Raw genomic sequence first — 21519 nt, forward strand, 5'->3', positions numbered from 1 at the left:
AGTCCCTGGGGGTCCAGTGGGGGTCCGGGAGCGATCTCCTGCACTCGTGCCGTAGGGAGCCAGGAATCAAAATGGTGCTGATAGCCTTGCCCTTACTATGTCACAGGGGCTCCCGGTGCCATTGGTCAGCCCCTGTCACATGGTATGAGCACAAGATGGCGCCAATGGCCATGTGACAGGGGCTGACCAATAGCACCGGTAGCCCCTGTGACATGGTAGTCAAAGGCTATAGGCGCCATTTTGAAACTGGTTTGAGGGTGTGAGAGTGCAGGGGTTGGGTCCCGGACCCCTGCTGGACCACCAGGGAGTTTTGGTAAGTCTTAGGGGGGGGGGGGGGGTCAGGAGGGTGGGGGGTTGTAGTAAATTTAATTTTAGCCGGGTACCGAATAGGATTAGACGTAAAACTGTATCGGGGCGCCATACAGATGTATGCAACGTATTTGCCCCCCCGGACGAATACGTATCCCGAATGCAACGTATGGTGTCCCTCTGCACATCCCTAGAGATTGCTATTGTGCTTTCTCGTTTTCAATGAGCTTGTTTCAAATGCCTGGTACCAGAAACAGAAGAGAGAGCATCAAACATGCCGACCTAGCTGGAAGAAATTGAACGAGAGGAACTCATTGTCAAGGAGCACTTGGCAGACCTACAGATAATCTATAACCTATAGATAATCATCTAATCATCCCGACCTCCAACTGAACTCCCAATTGTTTACTGCATAATTCACCCCTTCTCCCTTTTCCTCCTTCCCTCCCCCTCTATCCCAATTTAAATCATTCTGGACTTGATATCCATTTCTCTGATATTGTTTAATAGTTCAAATGGTTTTGTACTGCTACCCATCTGTTAAGAATCTGTTTACTGTTTCTTACTAATGCTCTGTTACAAGATAATGTACACTCTTGTAAACCGTTATGATGGCTCAACCGAATAACGGTATATAAAACTCATCAAATAAATAAATAAATAAGGCTGGGCAAAATGCTAGTGGTTTCTGGTAGGAAGGGGCTGCACAGAAGTCCCTATTTTGAATATGATTTTAGAATCCCTGACATGGGTGAAGAGTATTGGGGCTTCAAGAAAGCAGGCTGCAGCGCAGAGAATGGGTAACTTATCCGGCTGAAGTTAGCTGAATAAGTTATCAGGGATATTCAGTATCCTGCTGAATACTCTTAGATAAAGTTATCTAGCTAACCATTGCCAGAAATCTTTAAACTTAGCTAGCAATGTTCAAAAAATAGCCGTTTAGATATAAAATTATCCAGCTATGGTTAGCCTCTAGAGCCCCTCCATTCTCCCACCCCAACTTTAACTCTCACCCTCTCGGTCCCTTCTGGCTGAAAGATCTTCAGCCCAGATCACAGTAGCAGCCTACCGTGACCTGGGACCGATCCTTCTGCAGTTGCTAAGGAAATTACACTGGAAGCATACGTTTCTAGTGTAGCGATTCATGCAACATTAGAAGTGATATGCTGGTAGGCTACCCTTACGGAGACATGCCAGGCCCGAGTCACAGTAGGCTGCTACCATGATCCGGGCTGAAGATTTTTCAGCTTAGATGGTATTAGGAAGATGAGAGGAGACCAGGGATGCAAATATTTTTTTTTAAGAAATTGCTCGATGGAGTTAGCCGTCTACATTATTTGGATAACTTAGGCTTCTTTCCAAAATCTATCTATTTATTTATTTAACATTTTTTTATATACCGATAGCCGTTTGCACATCATATCGGTGTACATTTAACTCAGAACTAATAGGCGATGCCTTTACATGGAACAGAAACTAAATAAATAAATAAACAGTAAAGTATAGTAACAGATATTACAATGGACGTTAAACAATATTAATAAAAGTAGGGGGGCGCTGACGTCACACTTCATGATGGCAGCATAATTCTGGAGCTCCCACCGTCTCCCGCTAAATTCACTGGAATCTGATTCCATCCGCGGCTGTAATTATCGCTGGATCACTATTTCCTGTAGTGCCAATATCTACTATGGCTACCAAAAGGAAAACTTTGGATTTACAACGTTTTTCCTTCTCGAAAGACGGGACTCGCGCTTTCACTGAAATGGCTGACCGCGAGGTAGGAGAACAAGATGGCGCTGGCCCGAGCTCTCTTGGCTCTGAACTAGATATAGGCCCCGATGCTACCCCGATTGAGGTCGATTCGGCCCATCCTACCCGCGCTGAATTTCGTGAATGGTTTGCGAACCTTCGCGCTGATATTAAGACCTATAGAAAATAACTTTACGAGCGCATGGAGGAAATGCGGGAAGACCTTACGAGTATTGGGCGCCGCGTCGATGAGATAGACATACGAGTGGAGGGCCAGGCTGAATTGACTGCTACTAACAAACACTCGTGTGAAATTTTAAGTTCTGAAACACTGCTCCTCAACACTAAAATTGCGGACCTTGAAAATAGAATGCGGCGTAACAACCTCCGCTTCAGGGGATTCCCCGAGGCCTCGGGGCCCGAGAACTGTGCGGATTTAATCATTAACTTCTGCTCCCATCTCTTAACGGAGGTTAATCGGTCTGACGACTATGTCCTACCTATCATCCGTCTGGATCGTGCGCACAGGGCTCTGAGAGCGCCGCAACCGAACCGTTGCAGGGATATCATTGTGTGTTTCTCGGACTTTACCATCAAAGAACAAATTGCGCAAGCAGCAAGGTCCCGTAATGCGTGGACCTGGGAAGAGCATAATATTCTCATATTCCCGGACCTCTCTACGGCTACCCTGCAAAACCGCCAATCTTTCCGCGATATCACCACCTTCCTGCGCAGCAAAAATTTTAAATATCGCTGGATGCATCCCTTTGGCTTATCCTATACCATGGAGGGAATTACCTACAAATATACTAACCCTTCGGAAGCCATTCCACATCTCTCCACCTGTGGGTTCTCTGGTTCCCAGGGGACAGCCAAATCAGCCGGAGATTCCACTTCTCGCTTATCTATACCAACCTGGCAGAGAGTGGGCAAACGAAATAGCAGGCTCCGACGTCACTCTGGAAGCTCTCATTCACGCCCTGAGCCACCCTGATAACTTTGATTTCAGCTTTACTGAGTTTTCTTACTGACTGTTATACCGGTTTGTAGTAAGCTGGGAGCTTACTAATCATTGTATTTCTTTTTCTATGCATTTAAACTGTTATTACTGCCCAGTTATCATTGCCTGTTACTCTTTTCTTATCAAGTTTGGATGGTTATACCCGATTCTATTATTGATTGTAACTATTGCTATAGCGGGGGACGGTGCTGTTCCCCCTTTTTCTTTTTTATTTCTTTCTTTTATATCTGGAGGTGACGTCCTCCTCCCCCACACGGGGTGTCTTAAGCTTGCATGGAGGCAGCGGCAAGCTATTGTTCCAATGAGAGGGCGACTCTTAGTCCTCAGGGGTGTCATGCTACTCTATTTCTTAATTTTGAGAGATATCATGCAAAGTATAATATACTGTTTGTATTGCATTTATATGTTTTTCATAAAGGGGAGGTTAATATTTTCTCTGCTTTGGGCTCTTGTTTTGAACTTCTTAATGTCCCAGTGGGGGTTACCATTGTTGGTATTCATGTCCAGGTACCTATACTCACGGGGTTCCTTTACATAGCGCTTCTTCTCTATAATATTTACTAATGGCGCATTTGAACCTTCTATCGGTGAATGCTAAGGGTCTAAACTCCCCACAAAAACGAGCCCTCTTTTATAGAGAATTGGCCTCTTCCTCACCCGACATAGTTTTCATCCAAGAGACTCATCTTAAGGCTCGACATGAATCATATATGAAAACCCCCAAATTTAATCAGCAATACTATTCCCCAGCCACCAAAAACGCTAAGTACGCGGGAGTTGGTATACTATTTGCTTCCCATATTGTGTTTGAATGCAAGTTTTGTCTCAGGGATCCGGGTGGTCGATACTTATTGTTATGTGTTACCATTCACGACTGTGATTATACTTTGGTCTGTATCTATGCCCCCACTCGAGAGCAGGCTGCGTTCTTCCAAGCTTTGCGCCCCATTTTACTTCAACACACTGTGGGTCACCTGATCTTCGCTGGCGACTTCAATGTTACACTATCCCCATCCCTGGATAATTCTAAGGGACATTCCCATACCTCCCTGACTCACACCAGAGCTCTTAGGGATTTGATGGAGGATCATAATTTGATTGATCCATGGAGAGTGAAATACCCCCACTCTCGCTCCTACTCTTTTTACTCTCCTGCTCATAATTCCTACTCTCGCATCGACTATTTCCTCCTGGATAAATCATTGTATCATGTGGTTACCCATACTGACCTAGGCATCATTTCTTGGTCAGACCATGCTCCCATACTACTTGCTTTGAGGGCACAGGGTGGTGATCATGGAAGTCGCTTTTGGAGGCTCAATGATTCCATTTTACACGACCCTCTTTATATACAATCCTCCACTAAGCTTATTAAAGATTTTTTTCAGGATAATGAATACTCAGTAGATTCCCCGGTTCTCCTTTGGGATAGTTTTAAATCCTTCATCAGGGGACACTTTATTTCCCGGTCCACTTATCTCAAAAGGCAGAGGGAAGCAGCCTGTTCCACTCTTCGGGCTCGTATAGCTACACTGACTGCACAACATGTTGGTAAAGGCTCCCCCAAGATCCTTACCCACTTAACCAAGGCCCGAGAGGACCTCCATAGGCTAGAAGTTGAGCATATTGCCCATGCTATGAATATTACCCGCCAACACTATTTTGAGGGTGGCAATAAAGCTGGGAAAATTCTAGCCCACCAATTGAAGAAATTATCTAGTCAAAACCACATTCTTAAGATCAAGGATGAACAGGGCCATTTACAGTCTACCAACAAGGACATCACGATACAATTTCTCAACTTTTATAAAAAGCTGTATGCGGCTGACACTCACATCCAGGGAGTTGATATAGAGCACTATCTTCAGACCATTACTCTACCCTCTCTGACTCCGGCGATGAGGGATCTCCTCAATGCGGAAGTCACGAGTCCTGAAATCCTTCTCGCAATAAAAAATCTCAAAGCGGGAAAGGCCCCGGGTCCTGATGGTCTTACGGCTAAATTTTATAAACTATATGGGCCTGCTGTGGTAACCCACCTTCAAAACCATTTTAATTACCTCCATGGAGGGGGGGCTCTATTACCCGACTCCAATAAGGCTGGAATAACTATTATTGCTAAACCTGGCCGTGACCCAACTTTATGTGCTTCTTACCGGCCAATATCTTTGATAAATTTAGACCTTAAACTTCTGGCTAAAATTCTCGCTGATCGCCTGAATAGCTTTATTGGTCAGATAATCCACCCGGACCAAGCTGGTTTCATACCCGGACGCATGGCTAGCGATAATGTGCGCAAGATCATAAATATCCTTTGGGGTACATCCAAACAGGACTTGGCGCATCTACTTCTCGCTATTGACGCCGAAAAGGCGTTCGACATGGTCCACTGGCCATTTCTGTTTAGTACCCTTGAGCATATGGGCTTTGGACCCTCTTTTTACAATTGGATTCGAGCTCTCTACTCCTCCCCCTCTGCGTGTCTAAAAATAAATGGTAAATACTCTGATTCATTTCATGTCCGGAGAGGAACTAGGCAGGGCTGTCCCCTCTCCCCTCTTTTGTTTGCCATATTTCTTGAGCCCATGGCCTTGCGTATCCGACACACTCCCTCCATACAGGGATACTCCCTCAATTCCCACCAATACAAACTGTCATTATTTGCTGATGACATCATGTTTACAGTGAGTGACCCCTTCCATTCCCTAAAGGCAATTGAAAATGAGCTTGCGGATTTCAGTGCTGTTTCCGGCTTCAAGATAAACTGGGACAAGTCTGAAATTCTCAATGTTTCCTGTTCTCCGGAGGAAGTTAAGGCCCTCCAGAGCTCTCATCCCTTTAAATGGGCCTCTACCAAATTGAAATATCTGGGGGTTTATATAGGCAAAGACCTTTCTGACTTATTTCAGCTTAACTATATACCCCTTGTCCAAAAATTAGACCAGGATTTGGTCAGATGGAACTCACTACCCTTGACCTGGTTGGGGCGTCTGGCTACCCTCAAGATGAATGTGCTTCCCAGATATTTGTATTTATTTCAAACCTTACCTATTCCGATTCGTCCGGACATCCTGAAACAATGGCAACGGAAGTTACTGAGATTTCTGTGGCGGAGTCGGCCACCCCGAGTGGCTCGCATGGTTCTCTACCAGCCCAAGACGCAGGGAGGCCTAGGTCTTCCTAATTTACTCTGGTACTATGGGGCTGCTCAACTCCGACCCATTATTGACTGGCATCGCCCGCAAGACGGTAAGCCCTGGGTCCAGATTGAACAAACCTGGCTTCAAACTACGCCACTGTCGGCGCTGATATGGCAACCCAACAGGACATGGAGATCAGATGTACTCCTTACCCCCTGTGTTCGACAAACCTTTAACGTATGGAAACAATGGAGACGCAAGTTGGTGGGTCTGGAGCTATACTTCCTACAGAGCTCTCTCTTCCATGATACTTCATTTCCACCTGGCCTACCCAGTTCTGCCTATACAGCATGGAAGAGGCAGGGCATATCCAGCTTTTTCCATCTATTTCACCAAGGCTCGCTTATTGCTTTCGACCGACTACAGGACACTTTTCATCTCTCCACTGCAGAATTTCTGCCATATATGCAACTCCGCCACTTTCTCCTTCAGCTGCAATCACGGAGGCTGATATCGACCCAACGCTCACTATTTGAAGGCTATTGTTCCAGCACAAAGATCCTCGGGGGTCTTATCTCTAAACTTTATAAGCTGTTAGCATCTCGCCCGCCTGCTAAACCGGCTCATTTGAGGGCCTGGGAAACAGACTTGGGCAGGTCTCTGTCTGAAGAAGAATGGGACATTATTTTTACCCGAATGTCGCAGGGCACGGTATCCGCACGGATCTCTGAAGCTAATTATAAACTCTTATATAGGTGGTATTTCACTCCTACTCGCCTTCATCGCTTTTCTGCCAATTTTGACCCTAGATGCTGGAGAAACTGCCAACAGTTGGGCACCTTTATGCATATGTGGTGGGACTGTGCTTTGATACAAAACGTGTGGTCCTATGTCTCGACGATAGTATCTGAGATCCTGGGTAGAACAGTTCACCTTACTCCAGTGCAGGCTCTCCTCCATCTTCCAGATGATACTCTTCCAACTTCTGCACAGGTATTTCTTCAGCTGGTCTGTACTTCAACGGCTATGGAAATTGCAACCTCATGGAAGAGGGCACAACCTCCTTCCCCTACTGAACTTCTGGCTCGTCTAGACAGGACATGTACGCTATATCGACTCACTGCATTTAAATACCATCGATTACCTAAATTCTATCACATCTGGAATCCCTACATCTTATGGAGACATTTATCGTTACCACCCCTTCCATAACCTTATGGCAGGGTTGGATGGTGGTTATATTGCTTTGTTTTTATTGCTTACATTCATATAATGCAACCTTCATATTTAACATTTTTATTATTTATTTCTTCACAATTTATTTCTTTTTAGAGTAGCATGACCGGGGGGTGGGAGGGTGGGGTAATTGTTACTTTGTATTGATTACTGCTGTATTCTCTGTTTACTTTTTGTAGTGTTCATGCTTACAGCAATAAAAAATTGTAAATTAAAAAAAAAAAAAAAAAAACAATATTAATAAAAGTAATGTACAGTATATTTACAATAGCATCAACAGTCATATGTACAATAGCGTCAACAGTCATATAGACAAAAGATTTTCGTATGTCAGGTGGAGGGTGTAGAGGGGAAGTAGGCTTGTTGAAAAAGCAATGTTTTTCATTTCTTTTTGAATTTTGGGGTGGATGTTTCTGTGCGGAGATCTGGCGGGAGGGAGTTCCAATGAGTGGGGGCAGCGAGGGTGAGAGTGAAACGCCTCCTGTGAAGACACAACACAATTTGATGGATCTAGGGGTTAGGTGGCTAAATTCTAGAATTTAGCCAGATAAGTGCGCAGATTTTCATTTAGCCAGCTGACTTCTGAGTTAGCTAAACGCTTCTGAATATGGACCACTCTGTGTGTGTATGTAGATGATTCTAGACCAAGGTCTTGAAAGAGGGATTTCTACAAAGCTGAATGTATCGGTCCCTCCATGAGCTAGCATAAGTTCATCCACAGCTTGCCATCATCCTTCTTTTCTACAAAGAACATCATTCCTGCAATGCTCTTGAAACCAGTAAGTCTTGATAGGAAACCTGCTTTGGCTATTCAGATCTGCTAGCCACACAATGCCATCCTGCAGAAATGTGGTCCTCTTGTATCTCTTAGTCAGCGGAGCTGATCGGCAGCCCGCAGATCACCATGGGGCACCGAAGATTGCTGGCACGCGCGTTTGAAGAGCTAATTCTGTATTACAGCGTGTAATAAATTTAGTGATAACCATCTAATTGATTTTGTACATGAGGGAATAAATCTCTCCTAGATTCATAAATGCAGAGGGGAAGCTGAAGTGTTTGAGGCAGGATGCATTTCTTCCTTAGCTCAGCTGAAGCTGATTTATCAGTATTACCCAATGAGGTGGGTAGCTCAAGGGCAGCCAGTGACTGTGAGGTACAGTTTTCACTATTCCAAACCACTTTGATAAAAAAAGTGATTATAAGATGTATTCACTGGCTTTCAGTGTTACAGCCACACATGTTTCAGTATGTGGACCTTTTTCAATGTAGGGAGCTCCATATATATTCTATACATGTTTTATGGAAGTAGATGCACATATGTTATGCATGAACAGATTCTAGCATGCATATTTACTGCAATTTACATGCACACATGATATGCTTGTGAAAACACTTGTGCGTGTGCTTTTAATAACCCGTTTGCTGACACCTCCACCAGTTCACCCTGACCACTCACCACTTAACCCAGACCACCCACTCAATAACTCCAGACAAAAGACAACTGCAGTTTCATTTTCATGATTCACTAATCATGTGTAAAAGCTTTTGTATAAGTTTGGTAAGATGTGTGTTTACCGTTTACAAAATACTACGCTGCACCCAAACTACCAAACTCTGCCCTGAAATGCCCCTTAAACCATTCCTTATTTTTGGTTTACATTTGTTAGGACGTATGTAATTTGGACTTTTAGAATATCACCTGCTTGTGTACATGATACATACAAACATACATAACTTTCCAATGTATGTTGCGTGTCCCACCTGTGGTAGGCCCGTGACTGGGCCCACTTACCTCCAGCGCCAGGCTCCGGGACCCAGCCCATCCTTGCTAGCGGCAGTGGGCAGCCACCTGCGCTCCCGAACCCCCGCTGCCTCCTCAGCCGTTCCTGGCTCCTCTGTGGACCTCCCTGGCTCCCTTCAGGTCTCCCCACATGTGCCGCGGGGAGACGCCGCCGTCCAGCGCTCTACCTCTCCTAGGCGAGCATGCACGTGCTTTGCTGGTATTTAAAGGGGCCGCGGTGGGAAACTAACCCACCGTCCCAGATGATGACATCCTCGGGCCCTGCTACTTAAGGCAGGGCCCACCACTTGTTTCTTCCCTTGGCAACAGGTCTCCAAGCGTGTCATGTGCTCGTTACTTGTTCCAGTTTCTGACTTCGTTCTGGTTCCTGTTCCTGACTTCGTTCCTGGTCCTTGTTCCTGACTCCACTCCTGGTTCCTACCTAGCCTTGTTTGGACTGACCTCTGGCTCTGACCCTTGCTATGTCTGGACCACACTCAGGACTGACTTCTGACTTTGACCCTTGCTATGTTTTAACCACGCTCAGGACTGACTTCTGACTTTGACCCTTGCTTTGTTGGAACTCTGCACCTTGACTAGCTCTGCCACCTGCCTCGACTCAGCCTGTTCTCGACTATGCCTTCGGTATCACTCTAGACTTGGCCTTCTCAGGCTACGACCTTCTCCTACCCGGTCATTACCTGTTCTTGTTCCTGTCCTGTCCTTGGCACCTGGACTTGCCTCGGTCCCTCCAATACCTCTGCTGGTCTCTGGCTGCCTGTAATAACATCCACTGGGAGTCGTCTGACTGAGGCTTCCCTAAGACCAGCCGGCCCCGGTACCCAAGGACTCAACCTGCCTGGAACGTGGGCTGGTATTGGCGAAGCTCCAGTTGGCCTCTGTCTCCTAGCCTTCTCCGCCTCCCGACAGTGGGGACCCATGGGGCTTGCCCTATGGGTAGCTTCAACCCCCACCTCAGGCCAAGGGGTCCATCTCCGGTGCAGAAATGTATTTGAAAATGATCCCTTATGTAAACCAGGCCATCTTCTTTTTCAGCTAGAGCAACATCCTTAAGGCAAATATTTCAAATCCTCAAAGGATAGCAAAAATTAGAAGTGTGCAAACCCCAAAATTTCATTTTGTTTTGTTTTGTTTGAGGGCGGGGTTAGAATTGTTCCACTTTTTTAAAACTCTATTTTTATTGTTTTGTTTCATTTTATTTTAGTGTAAAATAAACCCAGACCATAACATTTTTTAAAAATCTCCCACCCTCCATCAGATTCCCCATCTTACCCCATCCATGGGTCCACAGGGGGAAGACATGTAGCTCCGCCTCACCAGTGTCGTTCTCCCACATGGCACTGGCCTCAGGCAGGATGGCATGCGTGGGGCAGGAATGACTGGGGATCACTTCTGCTCCCTTTGGAACTGCAAATGGGACAAGATATGGGGGAGGGAGTCTGGGAGTTGGGACCAGAGAGCCTGGCCACAAACCCAGTGGAGTTATGCATGTAAATGTAACATACTATAGTAGCAATTTTCAAAAGCCATTTACCTGTGTAGAGTGCATTTTATGTGGGTAAAACGTATGGACAATACAACGGCATATTGTAGCAATTTTCAAAAGCCCACTTACTTGCGTAAAGGGCATTTACACATGTAAAGCTCAGTTTTAAGCATGTAAACTTTTTTGAAAATGACGCTATTTTCAATTGCAGAACCCCTTTTTCATTCCTTAGTCATATTAACCCTTTGAATATCGAGCTCATTTGACTCAATATTCAAACATAGCCGGATAAGTAAGTCGGCTGGATAAGTCTTATCTGGCTAACCTTAGAGCTGCTGTTGAGCAGGTCTAATTTATCCAATTAACTTAACCAGATAAGTCTGAATATCGGCACTTATCCGGCTAAGTTAACCAGATAAGTAGTTCCTTCCCGATCCGCCCACTCCCTGCCCACCACTTATCTGGTTAATTAGTAAGCTAGATAAATACTTATCCAAGTGGTGACCATTGATTGCAGCTGGATATTCAGTTGCCGCTGTTTAGCCAGATAAGTAGCGCTGAATGTCGGTCTCAGTGTGTCTATATGTCTGTCTGATCAAAGCATGGTAACAACAATTCAAGCTTTCCCTACTCACCTAAAACTGAATTCACTCTGCAGCTCTTCTCTTACTCCATCCTACAAGCTTTTTGTAAACTCTAGTTACTGGAGAAGCATGATTTTCTGTGATCTTATCCTCTATCACCAACTTCTTATGCTGCAATTTAGGGATGTGAATCGTTTTCCATATCGTCTTAACGATAGAAATCGTGTGGCAGGGCAAGAAAATCGTCTTAGGCACGATTTTTTAGTTAAAAAATCGTTAAAAATCGTTTTTCCGATTAGTGCGCACTAACTCGAGTAGTGCGCACTAACGGGAGTTAGTGCGCACTAACTGGGAGTTAGTGCGCACTAACTGAAAATGATACAATTTGACACTTTTCAGGTCAGTTAAGGTCAGTTTAGGAATGAATATGTATTCCTATTGGCTGCCCTCTTATTTATTCATGTTACCAAGTTTCCTACTGACAGTATATGGGGGATGGGAAATGGAAACAGTTGGTAGCTTGACAAAACAAGTAATGTGATCAGTCAATGTGACTAGAACTTGTGCCCTAACCCTGATACCAGGGGTATTGTGATCTTCCTGCACACAGTGCACTATCCCTATTAATACCAGGAGTGTTGTGATCTTCCTGCACACAGTGCCCTATCCCTAATACCAGGGGTGTTGTGATCTTCCTGCACACAGTGCCCTATTCCTGATACTGGGGGTGTTGTGATCTTCCTGCACGCAGTGCCCTATTCCTGATACCGGGGGTGTTGTGATCTTCTTGCACACATCCCGGTATCAGGGATAGGGAACTGCATGCAGGAAGATCACAACACTCCTGGTATTAATAGGGATAGGGCCACTGCATGCAGGAAGATCACAACACTCCTGGTATTAATAGGGATAGGGCACTGCATGCAGGAAGATCACAACACCCCTGGTATCAGGGATAGGGCACTGTGTGCAGGAAGATCACAATACCCCGGAGGAGTGAGGGTCAGGCAGCTCCCCCCTGTCTGTGAAGCCAGCCTCTCACTAGTAATGCAGGGAGGGAGCTGTCTCAGACTTCACCATCCTCCCCCCCCCCTCACCCACACACCATTCACTAGCTGGGACATGGGGGAAGTCAGGAGTGAGGGTCAGGCAGCTCCCCCCTGTCTGTGAAGCCAGCCTCTCACTAGTAATGCAGGGAGGGAGCTGTCTCAGACTTCACCATCCTCCCCCCCCCCTCACCCACACACCATTCACTAGCTGGGACATGGGGGAAGTCAGGAGTGAGGGTCAGGCAGCTCCCCCCTGTCTGTGAAGCCAGCCTCTCACTAGTAATGCAGGGAGGGAGCTGTCTCAGACTTCACCATCCTCCCCCCCCCCCCCCCACCCCACACACCATTCACTAGCTGGGACATGGGGGAAGTCAGGAGTGAGGGTCAGGCAGCTCCCCCCTGTCTGTGAAGCCAGCCTCTCACTAGTAATGCAGGGAGGGAGCTGTATCAGACTTCACCATCCACCCCCCCCCCTCACCCACACACCATTCACTAGCTGGGACATGGGGGAAGTCAGGAGTGAGGGTCAGGCAGCTCCCCCCTGTCTGTGAAGCCAGCCTCTCACTAGTAATGCAGGGAGGGGGCTGTCTCAGACTTCACCATCCTCCCCCCCCCCCCCTCACCCACACACCATTCACTAGCTGGGACATGGGGGAAGTCAGGAGTGAGGGTCAGGCAGCTCCCCCCTGTCTGTGAAGCCAGCCTCTCACTAGTAATGCAGGGAGGGAGCTGTCTCAGACTTCACCATCCTCCCCCCCCCCTCACCCACACACCATTCACTAGCTGGGACATGGGGGAAGTCAGGAGTGAGGGTCAGGCAGCTCCCCCCTGTCTGTGAAGCCAGCCTCTCACTAGTAATGCAGGGAGGGAGCTGTCTCAGACTTCACCATCCTCCCCCCCCCCCTCACCCACACACCATTCACTAGCTGGGACATGGGGGAAGTCAGGAGTGAGGGTCAGGCAGCTCCCCCCTGTCTGTGAAGCCAGCCTCTCACTAGTAATGCAGGGAGGGAGCTGTCTCAGACTTCACCATCCTCCCCCCCCCCCTCACCCACACACCATTCACTAGCTGGGACATGGGGGAAGTCAGGAGTGAGGGTCAGGCAGCTCCCCCCTGTCTGTGAAGCCAGCCTCTCACTAGTAATGCAGGGAGGGAGCTGTCTCAGACTTCACCATCCACCCCCCCCCCCTCACCCACACACCATTCACTAGCTGGGACATGGGGGAAGTCAGGAGTGAGGGTCAGGCAGCTCCCCCCTGTCTGTGAAGCCAGCCTCTCACTAGTAATGCAGGGAGGGGAGCTGTCTCAGACTGGTATCAGGGTTAGGGCACTGTGTGCAGGAAGATCACAACACTCCTGGTATTAATAGGGATAGGGCACTGTAAGAGATGACTGTAGTAGATTGAATAAAGATCTGATGTTTCTGCTCTCCTCACACCAAACAAAAACAACACACAAGCAGAGAAGCCCTTCTTACAAAGCTGAGCTAGTGAGTTAAGTAGGAGGAAAAACATACTGGTGCCAGTGTGGCTACTTAAAAAATACACTTACCAACAATCAATTACATATATTTGAACTGTGTACAGTTCCAGCCAGGACCACCTTTCTAAATGCACAGTGATTGGCAAATTCAACATGCACTAGCATTTCAGGTGCCTGCTAACAAAAATAATAACAAACAAGTTCTAGTCAGGTGAGTGCTGATCATTACATTACTTTTTTTGTCAAGCTTTCCAACTGTTTCCATTTCACATCCCCCCAACCATATTGGTAACATCAATAGATAAGAGCACAGCCAGCCAATAGGAATACATACATACATATTCATTCCTAAGTGACCTTTACTGACCTGGGAAGTGTGAACACTTTGTTTCATTTTCTGTTGGTGTTCGTTAGTTTCCAGTTCCATTTCCCATCCCCCCAACCATCACATCAGTGGTAACCTTGGTAACATCAATAGATAAGAGGGCAGCCAGCCAATAGGAACACATATTCATTCCTAACTGACCTTCAGTGACCTGGAAAGTGTTTATTTGTATCATTTTCAGTTAGTGCGCACTAAATCGAGTTAGTGCGCACTAACGGGGAGTTAGTGCGCACTAACTCGAGTTAGTGCGCACTAACACGATTTAACGATTTTTAACGATAAATCGTTAGAATTTCTATTGTATCGTGTTCTATAACGATTTAAGACGATATAAACATTATCGGACGATAATTTTAATCGTTGAAAAACGATTCACATCCCTATTCTCATCTTGCTGATACATGTCTGGAATAGCTTTACACATTGGGTGTCATGCTTCCTTTCTGGTCATATTCAAATCCTACCTAATATCTCACCTTCTAGAGGGTGCCTTTAAACCTCAAATCCTGGATCTTGGTCAGTTTTACCTTGATTTCTGTATGATTTTGCACATTTTAGTCTTATTCTGTGCCTTGACTAGAATGTAAATGCACAGAGCAGTTACTGACCCTTATGTGCATCTGTTAAGTGCTGTATTCATCTAGTAGCACTTAATAGTTGTTTTTTTTTTGTTATTTTTGCTATAGTTATGTTTTAATGTAAACCAGTATGATGTGATGTATTACGAATGTTGGTATATTAAAAAACCTAAAATAAATAAAATAGTACGAGTAAATATGCTTTAATAAATCCTGTAGGTTTATTGATCACTGTTATTTGATATTGGATGTGATTTAATTTGATATTTTCTAAGCCTTGAATTTGAATGAACTGACTCTTTCAGGTTCTATAAAATAGCATATGAAATTATTTGGTACTAATGCTGTATGCTAAAAATAATCACATTTACAGATGCTAGACCCAGGGGTAGACAACTCTGTTCTGGAGTGCCACAGGTTTTCAGATATCCACATTTACAGATGCTAGACCCAGGGGTAGACAACTCTGTTCTGGAGTGCCACAGGTTTTCAGATATCCACAAAGAATATGTATGAGGTATATTTGAATGCACAGTCTCCATCTTATACAAATATATCTCATGCATATTCATTGTGAGCATCCTGAAATCCAATCGTGTTTGTGGCACTTAGAAACATGATGGCAGAAAACTACCATATGGCCCATGTAGTCTACCCATCCACCCAATTTATATAACCCTTACAATTCCCATCACTCCCTTAAAGAGCACCTATATTTATCCCATACTTTTTTAAATTCAGATACCATTTTTGTCTCCAATGGGAGGCCGTTCAATGCATCCACTACTCTCTCTGTAAATAAATATTTCCTCAACACAACAGTGTGAATACAATCGGGAAATAGTAATTAATAATTCAAACAACAATTCCCCACAAAACCATACATACACTTATATACACATATTATGCCATCATAATAGATACTACCGGTCTGCTAACCAGTTTGAGTCATGATGCCATTTTAAATGCCTTTTATAAATGACATTTATAAATACATTATGAACTCCTGATGCAGAAGCAGAAACTTTCAAAACATGGACCATGTCGGGATGGGACTTTCATTCGTGAAACTTGAACAAGATAAGTTTTTATTTGCAACTGAAAATTATCAAAAAAAAAGCCTTTTTTCCAAATGAATAAATATTTCCTTACATTATTCCTGAGTCTAATCCCTTTCTCCTTCATGCCATGATCCCTTGTTCTAGAGTCTCTTTTCCATTGAAAGAGGCTAGCCTCCTGTGCATATGTAAACCTTTGAGATATTTGAATTTCTCTATCATATCTCCCCTATCTCGCTTTCCTTCAGGGTATACATGTTTAGATCTTTTAAGTCTATCCCCATATGCTTTAGAATGAAGACCACTGATCATTTTAGTAGCCACCCTCTGGACCGACTCCAATCCATCTCTAGAATTGTACGTAGTATTCCAAATAAGGTTTCACCAGGGACCTATACAAGGGCAATATCACCTCCCTTTTTCTGCTAACTGTTCCTCTGCCTATGCAGCCAAGCATGTTTTGGGCTTTTGCCATCATTTTATCTACTTTTTGGCCACCTTAAGATCCATCTGATACAATCACCCCCAGATCCTATTCTTCTTATGTGCTTCGAAGATGACCACCTCCAATACTATACCTCTCCCTTGGGTTTTTGCATCCTAAATGCTTTACTGTGCATTTTTTAGCATTACATTTTAACTGCCAATCTCTAGACCATTCTTCAAACTTCTCTAGATCCCTCATCATGTTTTCCACACCTTCCTGGCTGTCTACCCTGTTGCAGATTTTGGTATCAGCAGCAAAAAGATAAAACTTTCCTATGTTGCTCATAAAAATGTTGAAAAGAAATGATCCCAGGACTGATCGCTGAGGCACACCACTGGTATCGCCCACCTCCTCCAAGTAAACTCCATTTAACACTACCCTTTCACCTCTCAGCCAGTTTCCAACCCAGTCAGTCACCCTAGGTTCCATATCAAGGGTACTCAACTTATTTATGTCTTCTCTGTGGAACTGTCGAAAACCTTACTGAAATCCAAATATACTATGTCTGGCAGTCTCCCTTGATCCAACTGTCTGGTCACCCAATCTAAGAAATTGATCAGATTCACCTGACAGGATTTACCTCTGGTAAAACCATGCTGTCTGAGATCATGCAATCCACTGGATTCCAGAAACTGCACTATCCTCTTTTAGTAGCGATTCCATTAGTTTGCTCACCACAGGGGTCAGACTAACTGGATGGTAGTTCCCAGCCTCTTGCTTGCTTACTTTTATGAACAGGAGCCACATCCACCTTTTTTCCACTCCTCCGGGATGACTGCAGAATCTAAAGAAGCATTGAAAAGGTCAGCCGGGGGGGGGGGGGGGGGGAGCTGCCAGGACATCTATAAGCTACCTTACATAGAAACATAGAAACATATCTTACATAGAAACATAGAAATGAAGGCAGAAGAAGACCAAACGGCCCATCCAGTCTCCCAGCAAGCTTTTACACTTATTTTTTTCATACTTATCTCATACTCTTGGCCCTTATAAGTAACTTTTTGGTTCTATTTCCCTTCCACCCCCGCCATCAATATAGATAGCAGTGCTGGTGTTGCATCTAAGTGAAGTATCTAGCTAATTGTTTAGGGCTAGTAACCGCCGTAATAAGCAAGCTATTCCCACGCTTGTTTACCCAGCCTGTGCAATTCAGTCCTTGTTGGTTGTCTGAATATAAATCATCTTTTCTTCATCCCCCCTGCCGTTGAAGCAGTGAGCTGTGCTGGATATGTATTCCAAGTGAAGTATCAGGCTTAAAACCCTTGGATGTATCCAATCCGGCCCCATTGCCTTATCTGCTTTAAATGTAGTTAGCTCCTCACAAACACACTGTTTCAAAAATTGATTGAGCTTTACCTCACTTCCAATTTTATTTGTATTTGTTTTATGTGGTCCTGCTCCAGGCCCTTCCACGGTGAACACCGAACAGAAATATTTTGCTTTTTCCTCTTCAGCCTCTACATATTCCTCCCCCTTCACCTCTGAGTCTCACAGTGCCACTTTTGCACTTCCTTCTGTCATTAACATATCTAAAACAAGACTTGTCGCCCCGTTTCACTGTGTTTGCTGTTTTTCTTCCATTTAGATTTTTGCATTCCTGACTATTTTCCCAGCTCCTCTTAAGCTTTTCCAGATATTCTTGCCTGCCTTCCTTCCACTTTCTGAGATCCCATGAGGTTTAGGAACGCTAACCTTTTCAGTTACTTCTTTAGAAAAAGCAGAGTTGCCTCGTTTCCTTTATTTACTTTCTTAATAAAAAGGTTAATTGCCCTTATAATATCTCCTTTTAGTTTTGCCCACTTCTGACTCTGCCTACTCCTGTGCTATATTATAGTTAGTACAACCTGCTTAGTGGTTGTTTCGATGAAAGCTGCAGAGCATGGCACAGAGGAACATACACCATTAATTTATAGAATTATCTTCCCCAGTAATGTGTACACTACTATCATTAAAGTGAGGAACTGAATTGCAAATTTGTGTGTATATGTGTGTGTGTGTATTTGTGAACAATCTGTAGGTACCCATGGACATCCCCCCCCAATAAACTCTTCTCCATGGTTTCCTGTACATTGTTCCTAGATTTAGACAGAGATCTTCCACTTAACCTTTATTCTGTAGGGAGTATTTTTCTTAGGTTAATGAGCACATTCCATTTAAAATAGTGGGCTTACACAATTATACAAACTTTATGGAGTTTAGCTTGATGAATATCTGATATTTAAAGGGAAGGGCTATGACCTTGTTCTTATGACATTATAGTTCACTTGTTGTTTGTTCCTATGCTTCTCTGCTCTCCTTATGGTTTTTTGTACCCCTTACCCTTCCCCTGTTACTTGTAATTTCCGTTGCTTTTGTTCCATGTAAACCGAGGTGATGTTTCGACTAACATCGGTATAGAAGACTTTTAAATAAATAAATAAATAAATAAATAAATAAGGGCTTATTTCTTTCTGGTACAGTTAAACCTTTTTGATAGGTATGAAAGCGGGTCAGACACAGCATAGACTACTTCACCCCTGGCTCTTTTTGGAAAGATATTTTTGCTGTATATGTGTAAACATAAAATATATTTATAAAAAATTCCCATTTTTTGATTTACTATAGCAACATAAGCTTTCACTGCATTTTGCTGTGAACGGGCTATACTTATCCGCTTAAGTGTTTCTGACGTGTTTTTGTTTTTTTTTCCTTCTTTTGCGCACCAGCACAGGCAACAGTAAGCGTATTCTGTTTTGCATTTCAGAAGCCATCGGGTTTTTTATCTATACTGGATGAAGAAAGCCAGTCAATCCGCTCAACAGAGCAAAACCTCTACAAATGCCTTCAGTCTGTCCTGGAAGCCTCAAACACAAACGCTGTGTACTCCTCCGCAAAAGATGGGAACGGCAACCTAGCAGCAAAGGATCCAGGACCCGCCTTCACCATTATGCACTACGCAGGAAGGGTAAGTTGGCAGAAATGAATAATTAGTTGCATGTGGTTAATGAGCACAGACGTTATGAGCAAAAGAGCTTCCTTGCCACTTCTGAGTGCATCTTTCCAATTAATAAAGATAACAACTGACAAATTGTTTGGCTCCTCAGAAAAGAATGTTTTGTTGTTTTTTTTGTTCAGCTTCGCATCTGCATCGTCTCGCTTTCGCACAAACCTTGTACAGATTTTCTTACGCTTGCATCCAGAGGAAAGAAACAGTCAAAATAATATCTAATGATGCTTTTGAACCATAAAAGAATCTAGTACAACAATGACTACTCAAATAAGTATTTTAATTCATAACTGCTTTGTGTTTTAATGTTAATTCTATTCGGAATGAGTTTCGCAGGAGATGAGTTCCAGGTTTCTGTACAAAGCCATCGAAAGTGTTTATTTTATATGATTATACTTTTACTGATTATATGATGTTCCAAAAGGCATTGAAAACCTATGTGTTCTCTAAAGCTTTTAATTAATGTGTTAGATTTGTTATTGTGCCACATGTTTTATGTATTTGATTGTAATCCGCACTGATGCTCTGAAAATTAAAAAGGCTTGCCTACTTTCTTTACCTTCTATAAAACAGAAAAAAAAAAGGATATTTGCAACAAGACATAGGAATGAACAAGGTCTCTCACACCAATAGCCATTTGCACATTGATGGTTTTACGTAAGGGTAAAATATATCCAAGTGTACATAATAAAGTTGTAAATTTCACTGAGGGCTTCTGGTGACAGAATAAACCAGAAGAGTGAAGCTCAAGTGGTTTAAAAATGTCACCAGCACCGAGTGATAAAATTTACAGCCTAATTTTAGGTGCATTTTATGAACACATTACTTCTATTTTTGTGTGTTAAGAAATCATTGTTCTGACTCTTCATTTCATAAATGATCATTTATTCTGCTCTTATAAAAGTGTTCCCTTTTAATGACACATCTTATTATTGCTCAGTGCTAATGTCAGTAATTAATGGCCAACATGGTTTTATGGGGGCGGTGTCATTAACTGCAGAGCAGAAAATACAGATCCCTATTTGTTGCTCTAGGTGGCTTGAGCATATTTTATACTTTTGAAAGCCTAGTGTGACAAAAAAATTAAACTTTAAAGAGCAACAGTGAAGTGACAGGAATTTAGCAACAGCCTTGAATGCCTATAATGCGTTACCGATGATGTTACACTGAGTAATGTTGGAGGAGGCACGTATAAATGTCAGGCACAAGGAAAGACAGCTCTGGCAACATTAACGTTTGCAAAGGCTTTTCTCCCGTTTGGTGTCTATAGGAAGAAAGCTCAGTGATTCAAGCCGTTATTCTCCTATTGAAATAATGTATATGTGAAAGGTTAATATTATGGAAATGACTGAATATAAACCACCTGTTAAGAGAGGACATAATTTGCCAGCTCCTCATTTACAAGCCCTATGAAAATAGTTTGAGGTCCACCTCACTTCCATTACTATAATGTGGCAGTTTTCTGTAGTCCTTAGAGCTGGGCAGAGGCAAAATGTTTGTTTTGGTTTGTTATTCTGTTTCATAGCTGAGCTCCATCTGTGTGATTTTTGTGATGAGCAGCATGAAAGTGAGACCCTCTTGCTGTAGCATAGTTGATGCAGCCTTGAAGATGAATCTACGAGGCCCTGTGCCGTCAGCTAGCGAATGCACCCTGAGGCGGGACAAACTGGAGCTTCGCCTACACCTGCCACCTCCCCCGCAGGGTTAAGCCCTTGGGTTCTGGCAATCGGCAAGACTTAGATGGGTCCCTAAGGCTGTGGCGTGAGCAAGAGTCCAGAGGCACGTCAGGGTCAGGACAGGCAGTAGACTGGAGAGTCGAGAAACAGGCCAATGGTCAGGGCAGGCAGCATAGACAGGGTCCAATGCAAGAGGTCAGGACCAGGCAGCATGAAACATACTCAGGTCTAATGCAAGAGGTCAGGTCCTGGTGGCAGGCAAATGTACTTAGGTATTATGTAAGAGGTCAATAACAGGAAGTCAGGTCAAGGATGGATGAATGCACATGAGATGCTGGGACAAGGAGCTAATGCTAGATGAAACAGGCTGGGTAAGGCAAGGCTGGACGAGGCAGGCTGTGCAAGGCAAGGCAGGATGAGGCAGATTGGGCAAGACAAGGCACAATCAGGAACCAGGACAATCAAGAACAATCAGGAGCAACATTCTC

General features: G+C 44.1%; 1 protein-coding gene across 1 annotated transcript in view; it reads left to right on the plus strand.

Annotated features, from left to right (window-relative positions):
* Positions 1-21519, plus strand: part of LOC115092485 (unconventional myosin-XVI-like) — a 507378-nt gene that overhangs the window by 253742 nt on the left and 232117 nt on the right. The window contains 1 exon segment of the mRNA XM_029603325.1: positions 19113-19313. Coding sequence (XP_029459185.1) covers positions 19113-19313 — 201 coding nt within the window.

Source organism: Rhinatrema bivittatum, chromosome 5 (assembly GCF_901001135.1).
Source record: "Rhinatrema bivittatum chromosome 5, aRhiBiv1.1, whole genome shotgun sequence".
NCBI lineage: Eukaryota > Metazoa > Chordata > Amphibia > Gymnophiona > Rhinatrematidae > Rhinatrema > Rhinatrema bivittatum.